This window comes from Poecile atricapillus, chromosome 7, assembly GCF_030490865.1.
Source record: "Poecile atricapillus isolate bPoeAtr1 chromosome 7, bPoeAtr1.hap1, whole genome shotgun sequence".
NCBI classification, from domain to species: Eukaryota; Metazoa; Chordata; class Aves; order Passeriformes; family Paridae; genus Poecile; species Poecile atricapillus.
In genome coordinates, this window is record NC_081255.1 from 7,322,653 (window position 1) to 7,343,444 (window position 20,792).

Consider the following 20,792-nt stretch of genomic DNA (forward strand, 5'->3'; position numbering starts at 1 on the left):
TTGTAGCTACCCAGTAATGAATAACATCTATTATGTAAGTTTACCTTTAACAAGCTACAATGCCATGCTTCAGTTCAGTTGTTATAGAAGACAAAAATAGCATAAGATATTGAAAGTAATTGTTAATGTACTCCTGACTTCCTCTTTGTTACAGGAGTTGTGTGCCATTTTAAAGCTGGCAATTGCTACTGATAATTTCTTTGTGCACAGTCACTTATGGCTTGGCTTTAGGGGCACAGTGCACTCAGTCCTTCAGGATGTTAAAGCAGCTCCTGAGACACACCAAAGGCAAGGGAGGCTGTAACAGCTGTGTCCTTGTTCATTTCCAGTTTCATACACAAAATGAACACGGCGGAATTTAAAAGCGCCACGTTCCCCAACGCAGGACCGCGGCACCTGCTGGATGACAGCGTCATGGAGCCCCACGTCCCATCCCGAGGGCAGGCTGAGAGCTCCACCCTTTCCAGTGGAATTTCAATAGGTAGGAGCTGCAAACACACCCATGCACTGCCTGGGCTTTTAATAAAGGTTTTAGCACAGTTAGGTGGTGACTGTGCCTGCAGCAGTGCTGTTCTGAAATCCTGCTTCTGTTGTAGAACAAATCTGAGAAGTGTAGGGGAAGGAGGGTGGCTTCATTTATACAGCATGAACTGAGAAATAATTAAAAGAAGCATTTTTTGGTTTTTTCCCCTGTTACTGATACTGCATGTGATATTCCTCAATGGAGGTGGAAGGAAGTGTGGGACATGATTTTCTATTCTCTTTTATTCCCTCACTAAATCGATTCAAGTTTTCAAAGTTTTATAGTGGGATTTCTATTTAAAATGCGATTTTGACTTGACAGTGTAAATTGCTGACAGTTTTAAGAGCATACTTTCTAAATGCTTCTGATTTTGACAGAAAATAGAAATTTAACTTTCAAATACTTCAAAATGTCAGAATCTACTAAATTTTGATAAATTACTTATCTTCATGTATTTAGGGTGGTGCTTTTTTGAGAAGTTTTGCTTCCTGAGTTTCTTTGCTCTTTTTTCCTGTTGGACATAGATCTTTTAAGTGGAGGGAGGACAGGACACAAGTGCCTCAAAAATCCACCTGTTTGCAGGGTTGACAAATGGAACCTCTCACTGCAGTCCTTTTTCTCAGAATTGTTTGATAGAATTCAGTGGTGTTCAAATTTTATGCATTGATGGTGAAAGATCCTTGTAGTGCTTCACATTTCTTTGGATAACTGAATTTTAGAAGCAGTTTTGCTTTTTAGCCTTCGTGGAAGGAAACAAGGTCGCAGATTGTCAGATGATTCTGCTTTCAGGAGCTGTAAGGCTCCTTGAGGAGAAAGCCATATGGAATTACACCCAAGTAGCTGGTCTAAGTGAACCTGTTCACATTCAGACAGCTTCCACTATTTAGTGTACATTGCCTGTCTCTGTTCCCTGCAGGTTCTCTGCTGTGGCAAAGTTTTCCATTTTAAAACCATCCATCAGGAATGGTGCTTCTCCTCAGTGTCCAGGCAGCTTCCATTCCCAGGGCTTGCACAGTGCAGGAGAAGCAAGCTTTTGTCAACTTTGCTGAGATGTAGTATTGCCCTTTTCTCAGGGCAATGTTTTATGGATGTTCTCTATCTAAATACCTAAGAAATTCTCTGCAGTTGATCCTTTTTTTCCTGGGTGAGTTATTTTTGTACCTCCATTAGAGCCTAGCAGGGAAAGTTTGCCAGAGCTGACAGGCAGGTTTTCATAAGGTACAATTGAGAACCAGTCACCATTTATATATTTTTGAGAATATAGGATTTTCCTACTTTGTCTCCTCTCTGAATTTTTCAATTCTGTTCTCTAGCTCAAGCATGACCTGACAAGCTGGAACAAAATTGCCACTTGAGAAGACTTGTATAAATGACCTGTAAAACAGGAACCTTGGGCATTTTGTGCCAGATCAGCATTTGTGCTTAGAAATTCCCCTCTCCCATTCTCTTTCACCTCCAGCCTGCCCATAATGAGTTTTATCACTGTTTTGACAGTCCAGCAGTGTTGTTATTTTTGCTGTTTCTTGATGATGAAAATTTCAGTGACACAAAAGGTTGATAGAGGTGCTAGAAATACATATGGAAGAAGAGGGTAAGTTCTGGAGGTTTGCAGTATCTATTACTGCAGAATTCTTGGAAATGTAAGTTGTCTGGCATTCTGTGCTGCTGCCTCAGCAGGATTTAAGGAAGTTGATTGAAGCTGCTGAGTTCCTCCATCATGTTTGAAGTAGTCTGTTTACTCAGGACTTGGAATCAGTACAGTCACTGCAGCAGAGAGGAGGTTTATGGTATTCTACAAAACAGCTTCAAAAGACGGTCAGGAAAATGTCTCCTGAATGTGTGTACTGAAAGGAGTGTTATTCCTCACCTTGCCCATAAACGTGGATTTAAACCTGTTGCTCTAGAAACAGGACTACCTTTTTTACATATAAGCCTATATAGGCCTTAACTTTTCGGATAAATGATCCTTCTTCAAAACATGGACAGAGTTTCTGCTATGTCAGCACCTTAAATGTGCCTTTAAAGACAACTGTAATGCTGCTTTAAATCACTCCTGTGTTTTGAGGGCTCAGAGGTGTTTAGACCTTTCCAGTCCTTTCATATTGGAGGATGTGCCTCTGTTAAATATCAAAACAGCACCAGTGTGGCTACACTGTCCATGGGAATCCATCAGTGAGTCTGTAACCTAAAATACACATTAAAGCCATGATGGACATTTTGGTTATGTCGTGCTGGGAAAGGCTGACAGTCCACTGGGAATGGTGCAGAGCATGCCACAGGTTTTACATCAATGTCATTAACCTTTCACAAATGAAGAATATATAACTGGGTGGTTTTCATTGCAATAAATTATTCCTAAAGCAGCAGTAATGCAGAAAGTGAAACAGGTGTGGTGTTTGCTCAAAATAGGCCAATCTGTGATGTGACAGCCATGATCAGAGACCTTTATCAGATTATTTTCTTAATTTCAACGATTGAAGGCTGATTATGTACATTCAACTCATTCTGAAAACAAACAGACTCAAAAATATTAAAGAGAAAGCCTCTTTTTTATTGATTTCTTGTGCTTGGGTCAAAAGAGTTCTTGTTCCTAGTGCGGTGGGATGGTGTTCCATAGCTGATGGTCATGTGTTATCTTTACCTCTGGTTCTGTTGCCATCCTCCTGTATTGTAAATTGGTGCTTGTTGTCTGGACAAAAGATTTTAAAAAGTGAGAAATCTTTTTCCAGCAGTGCCAGGCTATCCAATTAAGACGGAAGAAACAATTGTGCAGTCCCCTATACAGTGTGAGATGGGAAATGTTCTCTTGCATTTAGGAATGTAAAAGATGAAATAATCTCTTGTAAGTTTTAGACATTCATAATGTCGATGGCTGCGTTTGAGGTGGTTACAATTGGAGCTCTTTATAATCACACAGAGAATTGAAATTCTCAAGGATATGATTCATCTCATAGGTGAGTGACTAAAAAGAGGTTATATGGCTTGAGTCCTTAAAACCCCACTTTATTTCTGTTGATTGCAGACACTTTTGAGAGACAATAAATGAAAGTACAGACAGATGAACAGTGCTGAAAATGTCTGTTTTGTGCAGACAGTCCTGAATAGCTGCTTTCAGTAAACTGGGACAGATGCTTTTACTTTGCAGTGGAAGTTCATTGAGAACCCCCACTCACTGCTATCAGCCTGGCCTAAAGCTACAACGTGGTTTTGTTCTTGGAGGGCTGTGTTTGGGTGAGGTCACTGTTTTGGTGAGGTCACTGTGTACACTCTGCCCTCCTGAGGTGTGAGCATTGCTCTTGGCTGGGTTCAAGGAACCACCTGCAAACTTGTACCACCTGTTCTCCTGCCTGTATTTGCCTCCTGTCACCTCCTCACCTAAAACTAGAATAAATTAAGATGATTTTACTAGGTCCTGGTTCCACTCAGAAATAGCATGAAACTTCCTTTAATTCATAAGATATTTTTCTAAAGGATACATGGTTCTCATTGGTAGTCATTCCCAATTTTCTTACACTTTTAAAGTATTTATTGATCAAGCATTATCTTAAGTATCTTTGCAGGAATGTTCAGCTTGTTTCATTAATGTTCTCAGAAGCTTTGGATTTCCACCATTTCTTAGAATTTGGCTCTGCTGCGTTACTGAATTTCTTAAGCTGAGTTTGTTTACAATGGCAAATTGTTCAGATAATTCTTAGGAAGTAAAGGGACAGTGTAAAATAGGCCTCTCTTTTCATACATTGCTTCTGTGTGGCTTCCCTCCTCTTAGAGCATCTAACCTAGAGGATGCCAAGTTGTTTTGCTAAGGAAGTTATTCTTTGAGAGTGCTGTCTCATGTATACCACTTAAAAACAGATATCAAGTTATGAACAGAGGAACACTGCTGAAATTGAGATTGTAACTTGAGGTGTTTAAAAATTCAAAGGAAACAATTATGGATTGTGTTTGTAGCAGTGGTGGATGCAAATTCTTTTTAAGCTATTTTTTTTCCCACTTATTTTTCCTAGTCTACAATGATATGGATGAAAGCTCTGGAAAAACTAGAACTCTTGAACATTGGCCTTTGTGTGTTGCAATCACTGGAGAATAGCTTCAGCCTTTGTTTTAATGCAGCTGGAGGAATTAATGCTGCAGAGTCAAAGAAAGGTATTTTAAATCCGTGTGAACTAATGTAAGAAAGTGCCTTTGTAAGAACATTTCTACATTTCCAAACCTAAACTGGCATTAAATACATATGAGAATATCAGCATTTTAATGAATTCCTCCATTAAGTCACCACCTCCAAGTTATTGAATTCTACAAGGGATTATATTTCTCTTTAAATAAACGGGGTATAGGTGTAGGTATACAGTGTATGCATTTATTTTCAGGGGTCTTGGCAGCCTGTAGAGTAGGGAAGACCTTTACACAGCCAGTGTTTGTTTGATTCCTTAACCTGTACTGTGCTGTTCAGGTGTGTAGGACTCTGAGTCATCAGATCAGATTTCAGGTAGGGTTTCAGGCAGAAGAAATATGTCAGGTTTATTTATATATTTCCTTTATATGAGTGTATGGATGCCTGTCTCTTGCCTTAAATGTGGATACCTGGTTTTGCTATTGTGAACTACTACTTCTTTAGTGCTAGGATAAATAAAAAAACTTTATAATATTAGAGGTTAAAAATGCACATGTGGGTGCCTGGATTTGAGAGGAGAAGATAGTCTAGCAACCCAGTTCTTCCCCAATCTTTCTTGGTTGTGTTTGGTCCAAGGCTCACACTCTGAATGTGTTGAAATGAATGTAGTTGTACAAACTCCCTTTTTCTGCCCCATCTTTAATCCATCTGGTTATTTGCTTTTGCTGATTTTTCACAGTGAAATTCAGTGATGGTATTAAAAGTTTCTATCAATTCTCTGGCATGATATTGCTTGAGTCCTCTGCCAGAGTTCCTACCATCTGTATTTGGTTAACTGAGGAGCCAGAGTTGAGCTGCTTAAACTAAACCTAAATAGTTAAATGGTCATGAACCGTATATGAGGATTTGCAGTGTGGTTGTGAGCTCACCAAAGCAGAACAGAGCTTTCAGGGCATGGAGCCCATCTCTGTGGTGTTGTCTGGGCTGGGCTGTGCTGCAGCTGTTGATGTTCAGGCCTCTTGACCATTTCTGTGTGTTTTCACGGTAGAATTTCAAGCTCTGTCGGGTCCGTCACCAGCTCTGGAAACACGGTGTAACCGGAGCCAAGAGAGTGTCGATGACAGATTTGGGAAGGGGAAAGAATTTTTAGTCTGAAGACTTTTTAAACTCTTTGGGGTTGGTTTGTTTATATTAACACCTGTTTAACTTTGGGGACTAACTTCTGGATAAAGAAAGCCTGTGTTAAGTGTTCAGTATCCCCAGGCTCGCTCCAGTGAGTGGGTGCCGTGACCAGGGGAGTGGATATGGGGCAGCACAGGCATTCCCTATCCCATAACTGGGAACCTCACTCTGTTTGTGTGGCTGGAGCACAGACATCTCACAGACATCTCACAGACATCTCACAGACATCCATCTGCATGTGCAGATGTGAGCAGAAAATTCACATCTGAAGGGAGCTGCAGTGCTGGGGCTCTCCCGACAATCCCGAGCCTTCTCAGATAATCACCAGCACACTTAGCAAAAAAAACCATCTTGCCAAATGCTGTTACTCCTAAGATAGGAAAAAAACCTTCCTAAAGATTTTATTTTATTTCAATCCTGCACAAGAAATTTAGTAGCAATGAAGAAAACTAGGAAGATAGTGTCTTGTGTTAAGTGGCTTCTTATATAAAGCCAAAATTTGTTTAGTACTTTAACTAACAGAAAGGAATTATACTGCCTAGGATTTGTTATTAAGTTTAACCTGAAGAACTTGCTTGAGGTTGTTGGAAAAACTCAAAGATTGAGTACATACTTGAGAAGAATTTAAGAAGGTGATATATTTTTAGAGTACTGAATGAATGAAATATTTCCAGTTGAGGTGACACTCAAATAGTGCACTTAATGTTTAAACAGACTTGGCTAGACATCTAACTTTTATTAAGTTAAAAACAGTCCCTTTTACCTCTGTTTTGTTTTGGAAGGAGGGATGTCAGGTATTTTCTTTCGCTTTTCAGCAAAGGGGTGTTTTTAGCGTCAGAACTCGTGTCATGCAAAATATCTCCTAGAAGGTTTTAGAATCTAAAAAATTCCTGTTGATATTTTTATATGGATGTTAGAAGAATAGTCAACGCTAAAATTCAACCTTTTCCAGGCTTTTGCTACAATTTTTACAACTGTAGGAATCAATGTAAATGTTAAATCAATTGCTATGATGTTTTGTGCAATTTCTTTACAAATTGGTGTTCCTTTTAAGTGCAATTGGCAATTTCTGTATAGATTTAACTTTTTAAGGGAAATTCTTGGTTTACAAAGGCCCCAAATTCCTGTAGGTTTTCCTCACTGTACTGATACTGTAACAAGGATTGTCACTTTGTGGCAGGTGACATTTTAGTTCTTGTTCTAGATTGCTTTGCCTTTTTACAAAGCAACGCTAGCTTTTAAATCTTTCTGCAGTGTATTTAGCACAGCAATTTAATATAACTTTATTTGCAAAGCTGATACAGTTGCCATCAAAATGTCATTTCAGGTAGAATTTTAATGTATCAGCCTACTTTAAATGCAAACACTAACTTCATAATACTGTCTTATTAGGGGATTTTAATTGTGTGGATTTATCATGTGGGCCTAAATTAAGTAGAGCTCTATTCATATTAAATCTTGGTAATATAAAGTGAAATCTAAGCAGAAGTAAGAAAATAAATGAGATTCTAAGTATCCCTAATGCTTTTTCAGCCCTGGCTGAATGACTTGACAGAAATTGCTGCACCATTTTGCAGGACAGATTGCTGCAAGTAACCACAAGGAAAACTTCAATTTTAAGCAAGGAAAACTATTTTCATGTTGGGGTTTCATCTCTACCATCCTAATTGTCATTCCAACTGCTACAAGGATTTCAGCGTCTTAAGGTCTTACTGTAAGAGATTCTACCACAAACAACTTTCTTCAAAGACAATCAGCTGGGAGGTCTTACCCAAAATGCTTGCTTAAAGTTTTCTCTGAATTGTTACATCTGATTCTGTCTCCTCACCCCCAAACCATGCTACTTATTAATTTGAAGAGACTTTGTGTATTACCTTACAGAGAATACGACATTGGTTTCATTAGGATGAAATAAATCACTGAGCTTTTCACTATGATGTAGATTGTAGAATTTGCTGAAAGTATTGAGTGATGCTCACTTCTTCCAGGCTTTGCAAAGACTCCTACTGTAATGGGTTACTCCACTGGTTACTCCTTTTTTTCCCTGGGATGGTTCATGACTTACCTGGTAGTCTTTCTGTATAGAAAAGCCTGGAATAATCTGGATTTCAACCCACACATTCTCTTTTCCACATTGCAGGTCAGGTGTAAACTGTGCTGAGCAGAACTTCTGATTATTTTTATGGTCACTTCTTTGCTCCCCTGCCCTGTGGCACCTGAATGTTTGCTGGTAGATTCAGTCTGAGAGGGTCACAGAAGTGCAAGCATTTACTCAGCCATGGTACCTGGGTCTGTTTGGTCACTTGTCCCTACAACTCCAGTGGAAATGTAAATCACAGGAGGAGTAACTGTGCTGCTCTTCTGTGGACAGAGCTACCTGCTGCTGTAACCCCCCAGCAGCTGGATGCTTAAGGATCAGTGATCTGCAAATGGAATTATTAAAAACTTAAAGACACTTCTAGAAAGTAATGCAAGTTGAGTATTTTACCTCCCTGCTTGCAGCCCTTTGAGCCTCTGCTGAAACATCACTTCTATATCTGTAAACTCCTTCCCATACACTGATGGCTCTTTCTGTAGTGTTGGTGTGAACCAGGTTAGGAAAAATTCAGAATAAGCTGAGACCAAATTATCTAGTGTCCCATAGAGATCATAGTAATACGTGGATGTTGAGCTAATGTTTGCAAAAGAGGCATCTCAGTTGAATTGGCTGGCAAATAAAGGCATGTATTTTCTCTTAAATTTTGCACAGAGGGAACTTCAGCCCATGCTGAGATTTTCATGGCTCTTGGCTGGAATTGTCCCTGCTGTGTGTAAATCTTTATTGCCTCCATTTTTACTCCATGTTTACTCAGTGAATATCCAGACCTACTTTGTACACATGATTTTTCAGGGCACCACTTTTCCCTGCTGATTTTCTGTCTAAAATTACAGAGAACTGTATTCCCATTTTCAGCTGCTGTTTCTCTGAGGGAGTTTTTAAGTAAGAAGCATTGATACAAATTTTTTTTGTTTGTTTGTTTGTTTTCTGGTTTGTTTCAAATAATTGTGAATAAATTCTTCCCTTTGTATATGGGTGCTCAGGCAGCAGAGCGAACAAGGTGGCAAGTTAGTGTGCCAAAAGGTGGCTTCAGTCATTGACTGACATTGAATGGCACTGATATTTAGGTTTTGGGATTATCTGGAACCAAAACCATTGCTTTGAAATGGTGAACAGGGATAATAGCTGATATGGGCAGCTGGGCTGCTCTGAAAGGTGAAGATCAGCAATGCAACAGCTTGGAATTGTGTATGGAAGCTACTGATCTCTGTTAACAGCATCTCTACTGATAATTATTTACTGATTTTTAACGTTACAGATAACAGCCACCTCGTATCTGTATTTAAATACTCATTTTCAGACTGATGGCTTTTACTGGAATTGTAAAGTTACAGTCTTATTTATGGGACTGCCATGAGTGGATGCATCAGACATTTGGGGTTTGGGATTTTCCTCTCTTTTCCATGTTTAAAATAAAATAGTTGTGGATTCATTTACAAAACACAGAAGGAAATAATACTGTTGTGATCTGATTAAGTGGGAGATAGCCTTAAAAAGTTGTTTAAGGCTTCTCAAACTTGTATTAGAGATTCAGCAATGAACTTGCAACTCTGGGTCATGACTGTGTGTGACTTGATAAGAAATTATTTAAATAAGTGACTTGTTTCCCTGAATTCAGACAAATCTGTGTTTAGGGTGGTCTTTATATTTTGAAAATATGATTCCCATTTATTATTGCTCCTTTTCTTCAAATTCTTAATGTGGAACTAGACCTTGTCCCTTCAATCTCCATTTCAGTTTATGTGAAATTCCTGAAGCAAATCACAAAGTGTTTTCCTTGTAGTGTTTTACTGAAGTATTTTTGTATGTTTCATCTTAAATATTCTTATATTCAGAATCTCAAATATTCTGATTTTTTCAGGTACAATTGACAGAGATGGTTTGTAGATGATGAAATAAAGTATCACTTATATTCCTCTAGGTAGCAGTGATGGTTCTGAACTCAGTGAAGAGACTTCCTGGCCAGCATTTGAAAGGTAAGAAAAACCCGTGTTTCTCTATTCACATTGTTACTTAGAGTCTCTCACATGGTCCTGAAAACGATGGTTTTTGTTAACTGGAGATCTTCTGTCTGTAGGAACACTAAAAAACTGTAGCAAGTTCACTGGATCTGTTAAAGCAGCAGAGAAATACCTTCTGCTCACTAATGGTTCATAGGGCTTTTATCTATTTGTGTGCTTACCCAGGGCACAAATCCCTTAAGGAGCTCAGCCAGAGAACCATTAGACCCCAAAGGTTTTTTTATATATGTGGATATCACATGTGCTGTTTGTGTTTGTCTGATTTTCATTTTCACTTGCCCTGAGACACTTCATCTGTTCATAGTCCCATTGCTCCATTGACATTGTCACCTCTTTTGTCTCTCTCATCCTCTTTTCCCTTCACATTTTCATGGGAAGACACAACAATGCCCCTTGCTAATGTCTGATTTTTGTGGTCCAGAATTAGCAAGTTGTTCTTTATCCAGCACCTGCAAGTGCTCAGGTGGCTTTGACCACTTCAGCCCATTCTCATGTTGTATTTGAGAATGTGGAAAAAGGCAAACAGCTGTAGTTTAACACAGAAAAAGGTCGAATATTCACCTTCCCACAGCTGTGTGAGAAGCACAATACAGTGCATTGCTTGCTTCTATAACACAGTTTCAGGTGATCCATCAGCTTCAGAGTTGACATGAATGACTTTTGCTACCATGCTTTTACATTTTTCATAGGAATTTTTGTCAAAAAGCTTTGTCTTTTTAGTTGGGAACTGTTGCCACAAACATATTCTGATAGAAGTCCTTGAAGCAATTAAAGTTCTGTGTTAATTTTGGAAGAAGTCTTTGAAAATCTCTCTGTTCCAAAGGTGAACCCCTGGATGCCTTATGCCTGAAACGTGAATACATACATGAGGAAAGTCCCTTAACAATTTCATTAGGTAACATTCCATATGACCAGAGAACACAAATGGGGTGAGAAAGGCAACCTCTTAATTTGCAGGCTGCATCACAAAGCACATCCAGCATTCAAAAGGTTTTCTTTCTTTTCTTTCCCTGCTGCCTTATGGAATTGTGAATTGGTATCAAATAGTTTCTCAAAGATAAAAAGTCATTAAGTTAGAAAACATGGTGAGCTGAGTGTTTTTACCCAGACCAGCATAAGAAACTTTAAAATTTGGGTTTAGACTTATGATAACACTCTTCAGAATAGTGTGGACTTCTGAGACAAAGCAGGGGCTTTTCATCCTTGTGCTAATGAGACCTGGCAGCCCCAGGCTCCCCCAGTTAAAAGGCTTGCTCCACGTCAAACAGAAGATTCCTCCTCCAAATTCCACTTGCCTTCTGTACTTCTCTCTCTCCTGAGAGAGCTTTTGGGAACCCTGTTGGAGGTTTCATGTGTTTCAGGATGAGTTTTCTTGCCTGCTTCCAGGGAGAAGGATTTGGGTTCCTTACAGACCTTCCCCACACCATGTGTGAAATCCCTGGAGATCTGCAGCAACCTTGAGTCTGTTCCTTGGTTTATAAGATGATGAGGCAAGTTCTAAAATTTAATAGGTAATACACTGGCATGCAAGTGTCAAAGTTTAAGCTCACTAGAGAGGTTCTCTCTCTGGTTTTGGTCTGCACAGTGAAGCACAGTGGTTTCCATTCTTTATAAAGATACTTTATTGAGGGAGAGTCATTAGTTGCCTGGAATTATCAACTCAGGCAAAACTGGGATACATCCAGTGTTAATGGCTATTTTCTGTGCAGTGCAAGTAGGAATTCAGTATTTCTCAGTGATTTAAGAACAGCTTTGGGTAGGAAGGAAGGCTTAAATCTGCATCATAGGCCTGAAGAGGAAGAAAACAATTCCTCCACACACAGATTCCCAAAGTAACAAAAGGAAATGTAAAGCGTATTCTTGTTTTTCCTGGCCTTTCTGCTTGTAGCTGGGGAATGAAGAAGGGATGAGAACTAGAGCCACTGATTGTTTTTAAGTGCAACAGAATCTTAGTTTGAAACTTGAGAGTTTTCAGCATTGGGGTGTCCCTTCAGGCCAATCAAAATTACTGGAAGGACTAAAATTCCAAGTCCTTACAGTTATATCCTGTTAAGGGCAGTGTATTAAGTGACACTTCAGTCTCACTGGTTGTCATCCTGAGTGTCTCTGAATAGATTTCCCTGAAATAGCAGGATTCCAAGAGTGGTAGCCTCCTTGTTATGCAAAAAAAATCCCAAGCTTAAAGGTAAGATGAAAACATACTTAATTTGCATGCCTAACATATGTATGCAACAATAAACAGCTCCTATTTATTACTTTTTTGTTGTTGTTTCATTCCCCTGTATCTTGAGTGTGTTCTAAAAAATAGTTCATAAGGTGAAAGATATCTGTTATGTCGAGAAACAAATGATGGCAAGTTGTGGAACAGGTTAGTGGATGGTGATTCATTAATATCTTTTTAATAATAAGGTTCGTGCTTAACTGCCTGCTCCCACAGAATTGGTGATTTTCAGTCTTTCAACAAAATACAAGCAACTAAAAAAATTAATAAAAAATAGGACGTGAGGACAAAGTGCCTCAACAATGCTTATGTTGACTAAAATGGAATTCAGTCAATTTAGGAGATTTGATTCAGAAAAACAAGGTTCAGTGAAGCAAAGCAGTGTTCAAAAGGCAGCTCTGGGGCACAATTCCTGAATAGGGATAACAATATGGATCAGGTAGATTATTTTAAAATGTGGAGCTTGCAGGTGAAGTGTATAGCATAGATGAACTGGAAAATTGAAATATTGCTGAGCTGATTTCAGTGTTACTTAGCACAACAGGATTTTAAACTGTGTCAGGTGTGTTTTGACAGAGCTTGTGGTTCCTTTCAGCCCAACAGCTTGTGTGTTTTCATACTCCTAGAAGCTGAAACTGTTTTTGGTAGTAAGATCTAAAGTCAGATATCTAGATAAGTTTTATCAATATGGTTCCTTTACATCTATTTAGTCTAAGCTAAATGCAGACTTTGCTCTAAAAATGTGTTATTCTTCAGTGCCAGTAAAACACTTCAGTATTGTGAGTTCTGACAAAGAGAACATCTGATGAAATGAAAAACCATATTATTTACTTCTGCATGCATTTTTCTAAATAAAATTATTGGCTTTTTCTTTCATGGAAGAAGTGGTTTTGTGATATGCACACAAAAAAAGTTCTGTGCTGTTTTAGCAGTCGTGCTGTTTGTGTGAATGAAAGTATATGTAATACCTACAATTTATAATGGAATCCAACAGGAACAGGTTGTACCATTCTCTCGGTCCGGGGACAAGAGTGTCACGAAATGGCCATCGAGGCCACATGAAGGCCAGCAGGTACAATCCCACTGCACACAGAGGTGTCAAACCTTCCCTCTGCTGTTGGTGATTTGGTTTGGTTTAATTATTAAGTGGGTGTTTTCTGATGTTACCTTTCTAACTTACGTGTCAAAATAAAGGTAGAGACCTTTTTCTTCAGACTTAAAACTTTACCCTTCAATGACTTACTCTATATCAGCATAAGGACTGCTCATTCCAGTCTGCAAATCCAAATTCTGAACCATTGGATCTTTCTATCAAGGCTTAAAGATGTTTTGCCAGGGTAGCTTTTGAACTGCCTGCCATTGTGGAGCAGTGCTGGTAGTTCTCATGGGGAAACAAAGCTCCTGGTGCTAATGGATGGCATTCCAGATGTTTTCTTTGCTGGCTGTTCTGTACTGAATTTCTTTGCTCCTCTTCCCTGAAATCAGAGAGATGCCTAAAATGAGTAACACATGCAAATTGCCCCCAGTTTAATATAAGTAATAATTGCAAGCTGACAGAGTAACGTAACTGATTATTCTGATTCCTTATGGATACAGATTCTGTCTCCAGCTGTTTCACTGTAGTTGGGAAAGAAATTGCCATTAACTGTGAAACCTCTGTCATGTTAAGAAGCAAGCATTGTCTCACTGAATTACACCCATGTTCACATCTGTCAGTGTCCAAAATTGTCTCCATATCATCATCCTCAGTAGGTGCTGCAGTGAAAGTGTTTTCCACATTTCCAGTTTACTTTGGACATAGGATGGATGAAACAGCAAATCCTGGCTTCCTTCACAATGATTTTCGGGTGCTGTTTTCTTAGAAAGCTGCTGGGTTCAGCACTTCAGTTACATGCTCTGATTGACATTTACTGAAATGATTCCTGGTTTAACTTTTCTCTGATTGAAAATGTTTTTGAAGCCCAGTCAGCTTTGTAATTTTAATCAAGCTCACTTTTCTTTCCTCAGTGCTGTACCTGGCCTTTGTTTCAGCCCATTGCTCTCCGATCTTTCGTAGGGCAGATGATCAGTAGAGCACCAGTTGCATTAAAACACCTTAAAGCTGTGGTTTGGGTTTCTACTCTTTATTCCTGCTCCTGCCCACTCTCCTTGCTTTCAGATATTTTAAGTATTGTGCATGTTTGAGCTGTGCTTTGTTTTTGATGTGCTAATGGTTCTGGTGTTTCTAACCAAAAAATAGTCAAATCTTTCCTGCGAGGGCTGAAGGAGAGGTTTAACATGTACAGCAGCTGTACCAATGTACTTCAAATGTTTGCTTTTTAAAATTAATCCTTCTTGTCTTTCAGTCATGTTTTGAGTTTTAATTTTTTAATTGAGGATTACCTGCTTGGCTAATTAATTTTTTCTGATCACTTTTGCTTGCGAGTGTTAATTCCACAACAGCAATTCCTTGTAACAGCCAAAGTCTTTTTCCACAATGAAGTCAAATAAATAGAAAGTTGACATTTTCAAATTACAGTAAAGATATTGGAATTAGTTTTTGGTAATGGTTGGAAAATTAGGAAAAATATTTTTTCACACGACTCTTCACATGCTCCTTTCAGCTCCCTAGAGTCTGAAGATTTGGCTGTTCATTTGTATCCAGGAGCAGTTACTATTCAAGGTGTTCTCAGGAGGAAGACTTTGTTGAAAGAAGGCAAAAAACCTACAGTAAGATTTATTTTTTTTTTAATAAGTTAACGTTCTCACTTTCTTCCTTTGCCCAGTTATAAATACAGTAAAATGGCCATTGGGCAACTAGTTCAAGTGTCTGAGATCTCCTCTTGCTGATTAAGATTTAGGGTCATTGCCAGAGTTGCCATTCTTCTGTTTGGAGCATTTGTTCAGTTTGTAAGGCTATACACATAATCTAGGAAGTAGAAGAGAGGAGGATGCTGCATAAACTTTTCTACAATTACTGATGACTTTAAAATGCAGAGAATCATGTTTTGTCTTCCTTAACAGGAACTAAATCCCAGCAATCTATCAATACATTATAACCCATAGCCATTTGCATTGCAAATACTTGATGATCAATTATAAATCAAAATACATATTCAGGACAATGTGGGATCCTTATGGCAGCACCTAAGATGGAATAGGAAAGGGATAGATGTACTCTGACTCCACAAAGTGTTGTGTAGGGGTTGCAGGATGTATAGAGCAAGATGCAGAACGTTTTTCTCTGATTAGAGAGGAAAGGCACATGTTCTTTCTGCTTTCTGGAGTTTTCATGCATTCATAGGCCTGCATGAGTAACAAACAGCAGCTTTGGAAACATGGCTGATGCTTGGCTGGACAGTCAGTGCTCTCATGTTCTTTCAGGATGGTGCCTTCTCTTTCACAGCTCAATGTTATGAAGCATCTCATCTATTGCACTTTTGGGTTTGTTTGTTTTTTTTTATTTTCTTTCCAGGTAGCATCTTGGACGAAATACTGGGTGGCACTGTGTGGAACCCAACTCTACTACTACGCTGCAAAATCCCTGAAGGCTGCAGAGAGAAAACATGTATGTAAATCAGGCATGTTCCAGTATCACCTGCCAAAACTAAAATGTGATTTCCTGATGTAAACACTGAGAGTAGTTCAGGCCTTGCCTGATTTCTTGTCAGCATTATCCTGTCTCCCAGTCAGTCAGTCACCTCATATGGATATACCCCAGGGAAATATCATTTACATTTATATGCTACACCAAGAACATCTGCTTTGCATCTGCCATATTTCTCTGACTTTGCAGGTCTTTTTGGAAAGGAACTGTGTCATTGGTCTGTCCATTTTCAAAGGCAGAAGTTCTGTCCTTGGATGATTGGCAGCAGTTTGTTACCATTTGAAATCTAAACAAGCACTGATGAGGAAAAACTGAACAGTCACAAGATACAACAGTTAAACTTATACTGATTTCATCTATGTGGTAAAATTAGACCATTTGATTTTTCTGTATAATCCTGTAATCCATTAACTGCAGTGGAGTACCAAACACTTCATCTGCTCAGCAGAGAGATGATGAAGATGTCAGATAATGCTGGGCTTCCTTTTATTTGCTGCAACTTGATCTGAAGAAAGCTAAAAATGCTTTGCTTATGTGGGGAAGGAGCGAGAGGATTTTCTGTACTCGTCCCATGGATGTAAAGATGTGCATTGTTCCTGTTTGATGTCCCTGGTTAATTATAATGAGTCTCTTAAGAAACTGGGTAAAATTTGAGATACTTGAATCTGAGTTCATTCACTACTCAGAATCATTACTTGGCTGCCTTGGCAGGTGTTTCAGGTTAATTTATGACAACTGTCACTGTAGAACATTTGCTTTGCATAGAGCTTATGGAATTTTGCAAACTGAGCTGTGCTTTTGGAATCCTTATAAAAGGGACTTTCTCTCTGGTACAAAATACTGCTTTCTTATCCTCATCTGCACATTTTTAAGTGCAGAGGGTAGAGATTTGAAGTTTAACATTTCTGGTTCACAGGCTGCTGAATATTTGAAGTTGCTGTGTGGAAAGTTTGTGTATAAAGTTCTCTTAATCTAAGAGATTATTTCCCACTTTTATTGGAAATTCATTAGGAAACAGTATTATAACACTCAAAGTGGCTAACAAAAACTAATCACTTTCAGAACTATTTATGTGGTTTCTTGGCCATCCACCCCTACTAGCTTTGCTTAGGTAATTTTGAAACGGATCCTACTTAATTTGTCTAGGCCAGGCTAAAGGTTTATTAGCCAATCCTTCTGTCTTCTGGGTGTCTTGGGAGAAGTGTGTGTGTTTGGATGCATTTGTTTCTGGCTTCAGTGAAAACTTTAGGGAAGGATTCCACCTCATTAAAAGGAAGGAGCAGACTTGTAAGCTATTATGAGTAGAAATGCAAAGTATTAAAAAAAAAGGAGGAACCAGGAGAAAACTTTTGCTGGCATTATGTCACTCACAGCTAGTTGCCTGTTTTTTCTGGAAACACTGAGAAATGGAAAAGAAATTTTTGTGGTAATGTCAGACTTTGTGTTCCTGTTACTGCTGTGATTCCTTCAGGCTTTGTGCCAAAATTGCATTTTGTTTTCTTTTAGGAATAGAATATGTATTTGTAAGTCTCCCTGGTTCAGTATTCTTTACAAAATTGTGGAGGACTTTACCAGACTTGCATCTATTCATTCAGAAACTTTTTCACTCTTCTGTATTAGCATTTTAAAATAATCTAAATAGCATGCTGGCTTAGAGAACTTGAAAAAAATGCTTAGCATGGAATTATATTGATTGGAAATTAAGTGCATTGAATTTGCGTTGCTTACACATTTCTTTCAGAATAACAATTTCAATAATTGAAATGGTCTTCCCTTTTCTTTAGCAAAAGTAAGTGAAGGAAAGAGGTAAACAGTCTGGTATCTGATCCTTCTGAGTCTTTGTTCCTGCAAAAGCCTTTACTTTGCCTTGAAATACAGTCACATCCATTTAGAATGCTCTTTCAGAGATTATTTTCTAAACCTCCTGACCTGACTTCTGATATTCTCCAAGTCACTGATATGTTGTGACACCTACAACATCTAAACAGCTGGTGAACAGAGGCTTAAGAAGCCAAAATCGGTCTCACATGCTTGTGTGCTCATGTTTCTTTGTCCAAGGATGTTCCAGCAAACCAGTAAGGAAATTTCAGAGAGAGGTGAGGAGGTGTTGGAGTCCTGGCTGCTTGCAGATTTCCCACTGGGAGCCTACCAGCCTTGTGGTTTGCAGATACTCAGAGGAGTTTGAGGAGGGCAATTCCCAGGAAAAGGAGGAAGAGGAGTGGTAGTTAAAAGCAATGACTGCTGAAGAACATTAATTTCTTTGTAATAGTTGGCTCAATGAAGTTGGACTGAACTGTCCAGCACAACCATGGATTTGGCTGTACACAGCTCATGTCTTGCTTTCAGCTTTGTAGGGCAGCAGACAGGCTCTGTTTTTTTGTGGATGCCAAGCCTGTTGTGAAGCTCAATCTCTAATTTGGTTTCCCAGGTGCAGTTGAGGTTAACTGCAGTTTGGGTTGTCTTTTATTTAAACAAACAGTTTGCAGTGAGTAGTCACAGTGAACCTCTGCTTCAGAGGTTGTTAAAACACAGAGCATGACCTTTATGTTAAAATTAGGGTGGGAAACCTGGGAACTGCAGTTGAGGTTGAGGGATTGGTTGAAGGATTCCAGTTTATTAAAGAGGCTGATAATAGGTGGTCAGTAACTTGTTCAGCTGCTCTGCCTGTGTTGTACTTCAAACCTGGCTATTGGTGGCTGAGCTTTGCATCCATTTCATTACAGAGATATTGTACAGAGCCTCAGCTTTGGTTCTGGAGTGTGTGGAGATGACTTGTCAAGAGTCATGCTTCAGCTCACGTTTGGTTGCATTTTCAGGAAAAGTTAATCAGGAGAGAATGAAGTGCAGATGGTCAATCATCCCTGGATAGCTAAAGCATGAGTAAATGCTCCAAATACTGTCCAGTGATATTCCCAGGAGGTTCACTCTGCAAAATGAAGACATCCAAGGCTAGATTGAGGCTTTGGGGTTTTTTACTTCACAGATAAAAAGGATGATGCCATCTACTTTGAAGCAGGTCTCTTTTTCAAAGATCAATACATTGAAGATTTACCTCAGCAAAATATTCCAGGCATCTTCTGGAGCCATTTAAACATCTGTCTTTTCTGCTTCCTTTCTCAAGCCCTCTGTGACATGGAAAGGAACGCTGGCAACAAAAGAGTCAGGCTGCTGTATAAAGTTTCCTGGCTGGAGCTCTCATGGTAAACGTGTCTTGATTACAGGCATGCTTTTGACCATTCTGCTGCTGCAATTGCTTCAGGCAGCTTGGAATGCACCGACACTCAAAGCTCTTCCAGGCTTATAATAGCCAGCCTCTTTGGAAAATTACCTCATAAAAATCCCAGAGTAATTTCTGAAAAGGGGCAAGAAATCCCCCCCCTTTTAGACACAGACAAGCCAGCTCTTCTCCTGCCTGTGGTCAAAGGCCAAGGAGTGCATCCAGTATTGTGTGCTGCATCTCCTAAGAGTAACAGCTTAAAATTGGCATTGAGTTTAAATAGTGAACAGGTTTCAGTTATTACTACAGTAATGGAGAATAGTCTATAAATGAGCATGTGAACTTCAGAACCCAGAGATGTAGTACAGCACAATCTGAGAGGAATGTGTGGACAGTGGTTTTATTTGTATGCTGAAATGGAACTCACAGAGATGCCTCTCTGAAAAACTATAGCACTTGTGCACATTTTAGAATAAGGCAACAGTAAGAATAGCCACTTGAACTTAGACTTAAAAGAAGCACCCTGAAAAATGGGAATACACCTGTAAAATAACTGTATATTATCTCAGTGATTGGACTTGCCAATTTCTGTGACAGCATAGAATTCATGAGAGATTTCTCCCTGTTTGTAGGTACTTGAAAAGCAATAAAGACTTTTTATGCTTCATGCTTGAGCACAAACCCTGGTTAGTTCTAAGCCTTCCATTGCATGCTATAATCAGAATTAGATCAATTCATTTGCATTCCAGAAAACTTGGTGCTTGTGGCTCAGGCTCTTTCACTGAAAAACCCTGGTGAAGAATGCTGTCATTCTGGGAAGGATGTTCAGCCACTGAGAAAATTGTTTGAATATTAGAAACCTGTAGAATCTCAACAGGAGATGTGGAGGAGGAGATTTGTAGGTGCCAAAGTGTTGGAGTGAAAAGTTTGTTCACAGATTAATTCTGAATTTTTGATTCAAAGATTGACTTATAAAAGCCTTTGAGCTCAGAACAACAACAGCAAAAATCAATTATGTGAAGCCTAGTGCCAGAGCTGTGCAGTTTTCCATGTGTATAAGAGTCATTCCAGTGGCCTATATTACAAAAAGCAAATAGGAACCAGGAACATTAAATTACAATGAAGCTTTCATTCCCTTCATGTTAACAAAGCAGAATTGCTGTTAGCAAGGCTCTGTGCATCAGCAGAGGCTGAGCTGCCCTGGGGGACTGTGTAAACATGGAATACAAATCCAGCTGAGCACGGGGATGGAAAGCTGACATGTGTTTCAAGTGATGACGGATTGACACTGGCAGGAAACACTTTCCTTGTGTGGAGCTTTTCATTTTGTGGAGAAGCACCATGATTAACTGATGGTTTTGAGTGAAAAGGCAAGGAGCTCTAGCAGTTTGGATGTCAGTTTGACATATTGGATACCTGTTGGGATATACAACTAGGATAGGAAAGCCCATTGTGTTGTTTCCATTAAACTGTAGAAATAAGTGTTGTTCAAGAGGTACATTTTGATCTGTAATCCATTAACACTGCTTTGTGACTCAAATTTCCATCTCTGTGGAAAGGACCATTTGATGTTTTAGGACTACCTGGAAGCTTGCATTTTGCAGGTCCCTTGTAAGTGTTGTGTCATCATACTTTTTGAGGCACTGTTGTCAGTGAGTTCATAACAAATCCTTTATATACACTTCCTTTTTTTAAAATAACTCATGAGCTGTATCCTTAACTTTATTCCCTTTCCTTGTCTTTATTCCTTCTTACAGATAAAATGCCTTAATTTGCACTACAGACTGACATTACTTACTGCCTCCTCAAAGAAATTTCAGTTTCTGTTTGAAA

At 39.0% G+C, this 20,792-nt stretch overlaps 1 protein-coding gene across 6 annotated transcripts in view; it reads left to right on the forward strand.

Moving 5' to 3' along the window:
* RALGPS2 (Ral GEF with PH domain and SH3 binding motif 2) overlaps positions 1-20,792 on the forward strand; it is a 113,727-nt gene that overhangs the window by 82,211 nt on the left and 10,724 nt on the right. For all 6 annotated transcript variants that reach the window (XM_058842677.1, XM_058842675.1, XM_058842679.1 and 3 more), the window contains exons 13-17: positions 330-481; positions 9,836-9,890; positions 13,151-13,228; positions 14,760-14,865; positions 15,611-15,703. In XM_058842677.1, the coding sequence (XP_058698660.1) occupies positions 330-481; positions 9,836-9,890; positions 13,151-13,228; positions 14,760-14,865; positions 15,611-15,703 (484 nt within the window). The remainder of the gene's footprint in view (positions 1-329; positions 482-9,835; positions 9,891-13,150; positions 13,229-14,759; positions 14,866-15,610; positions 15,704-20,792) is intronic.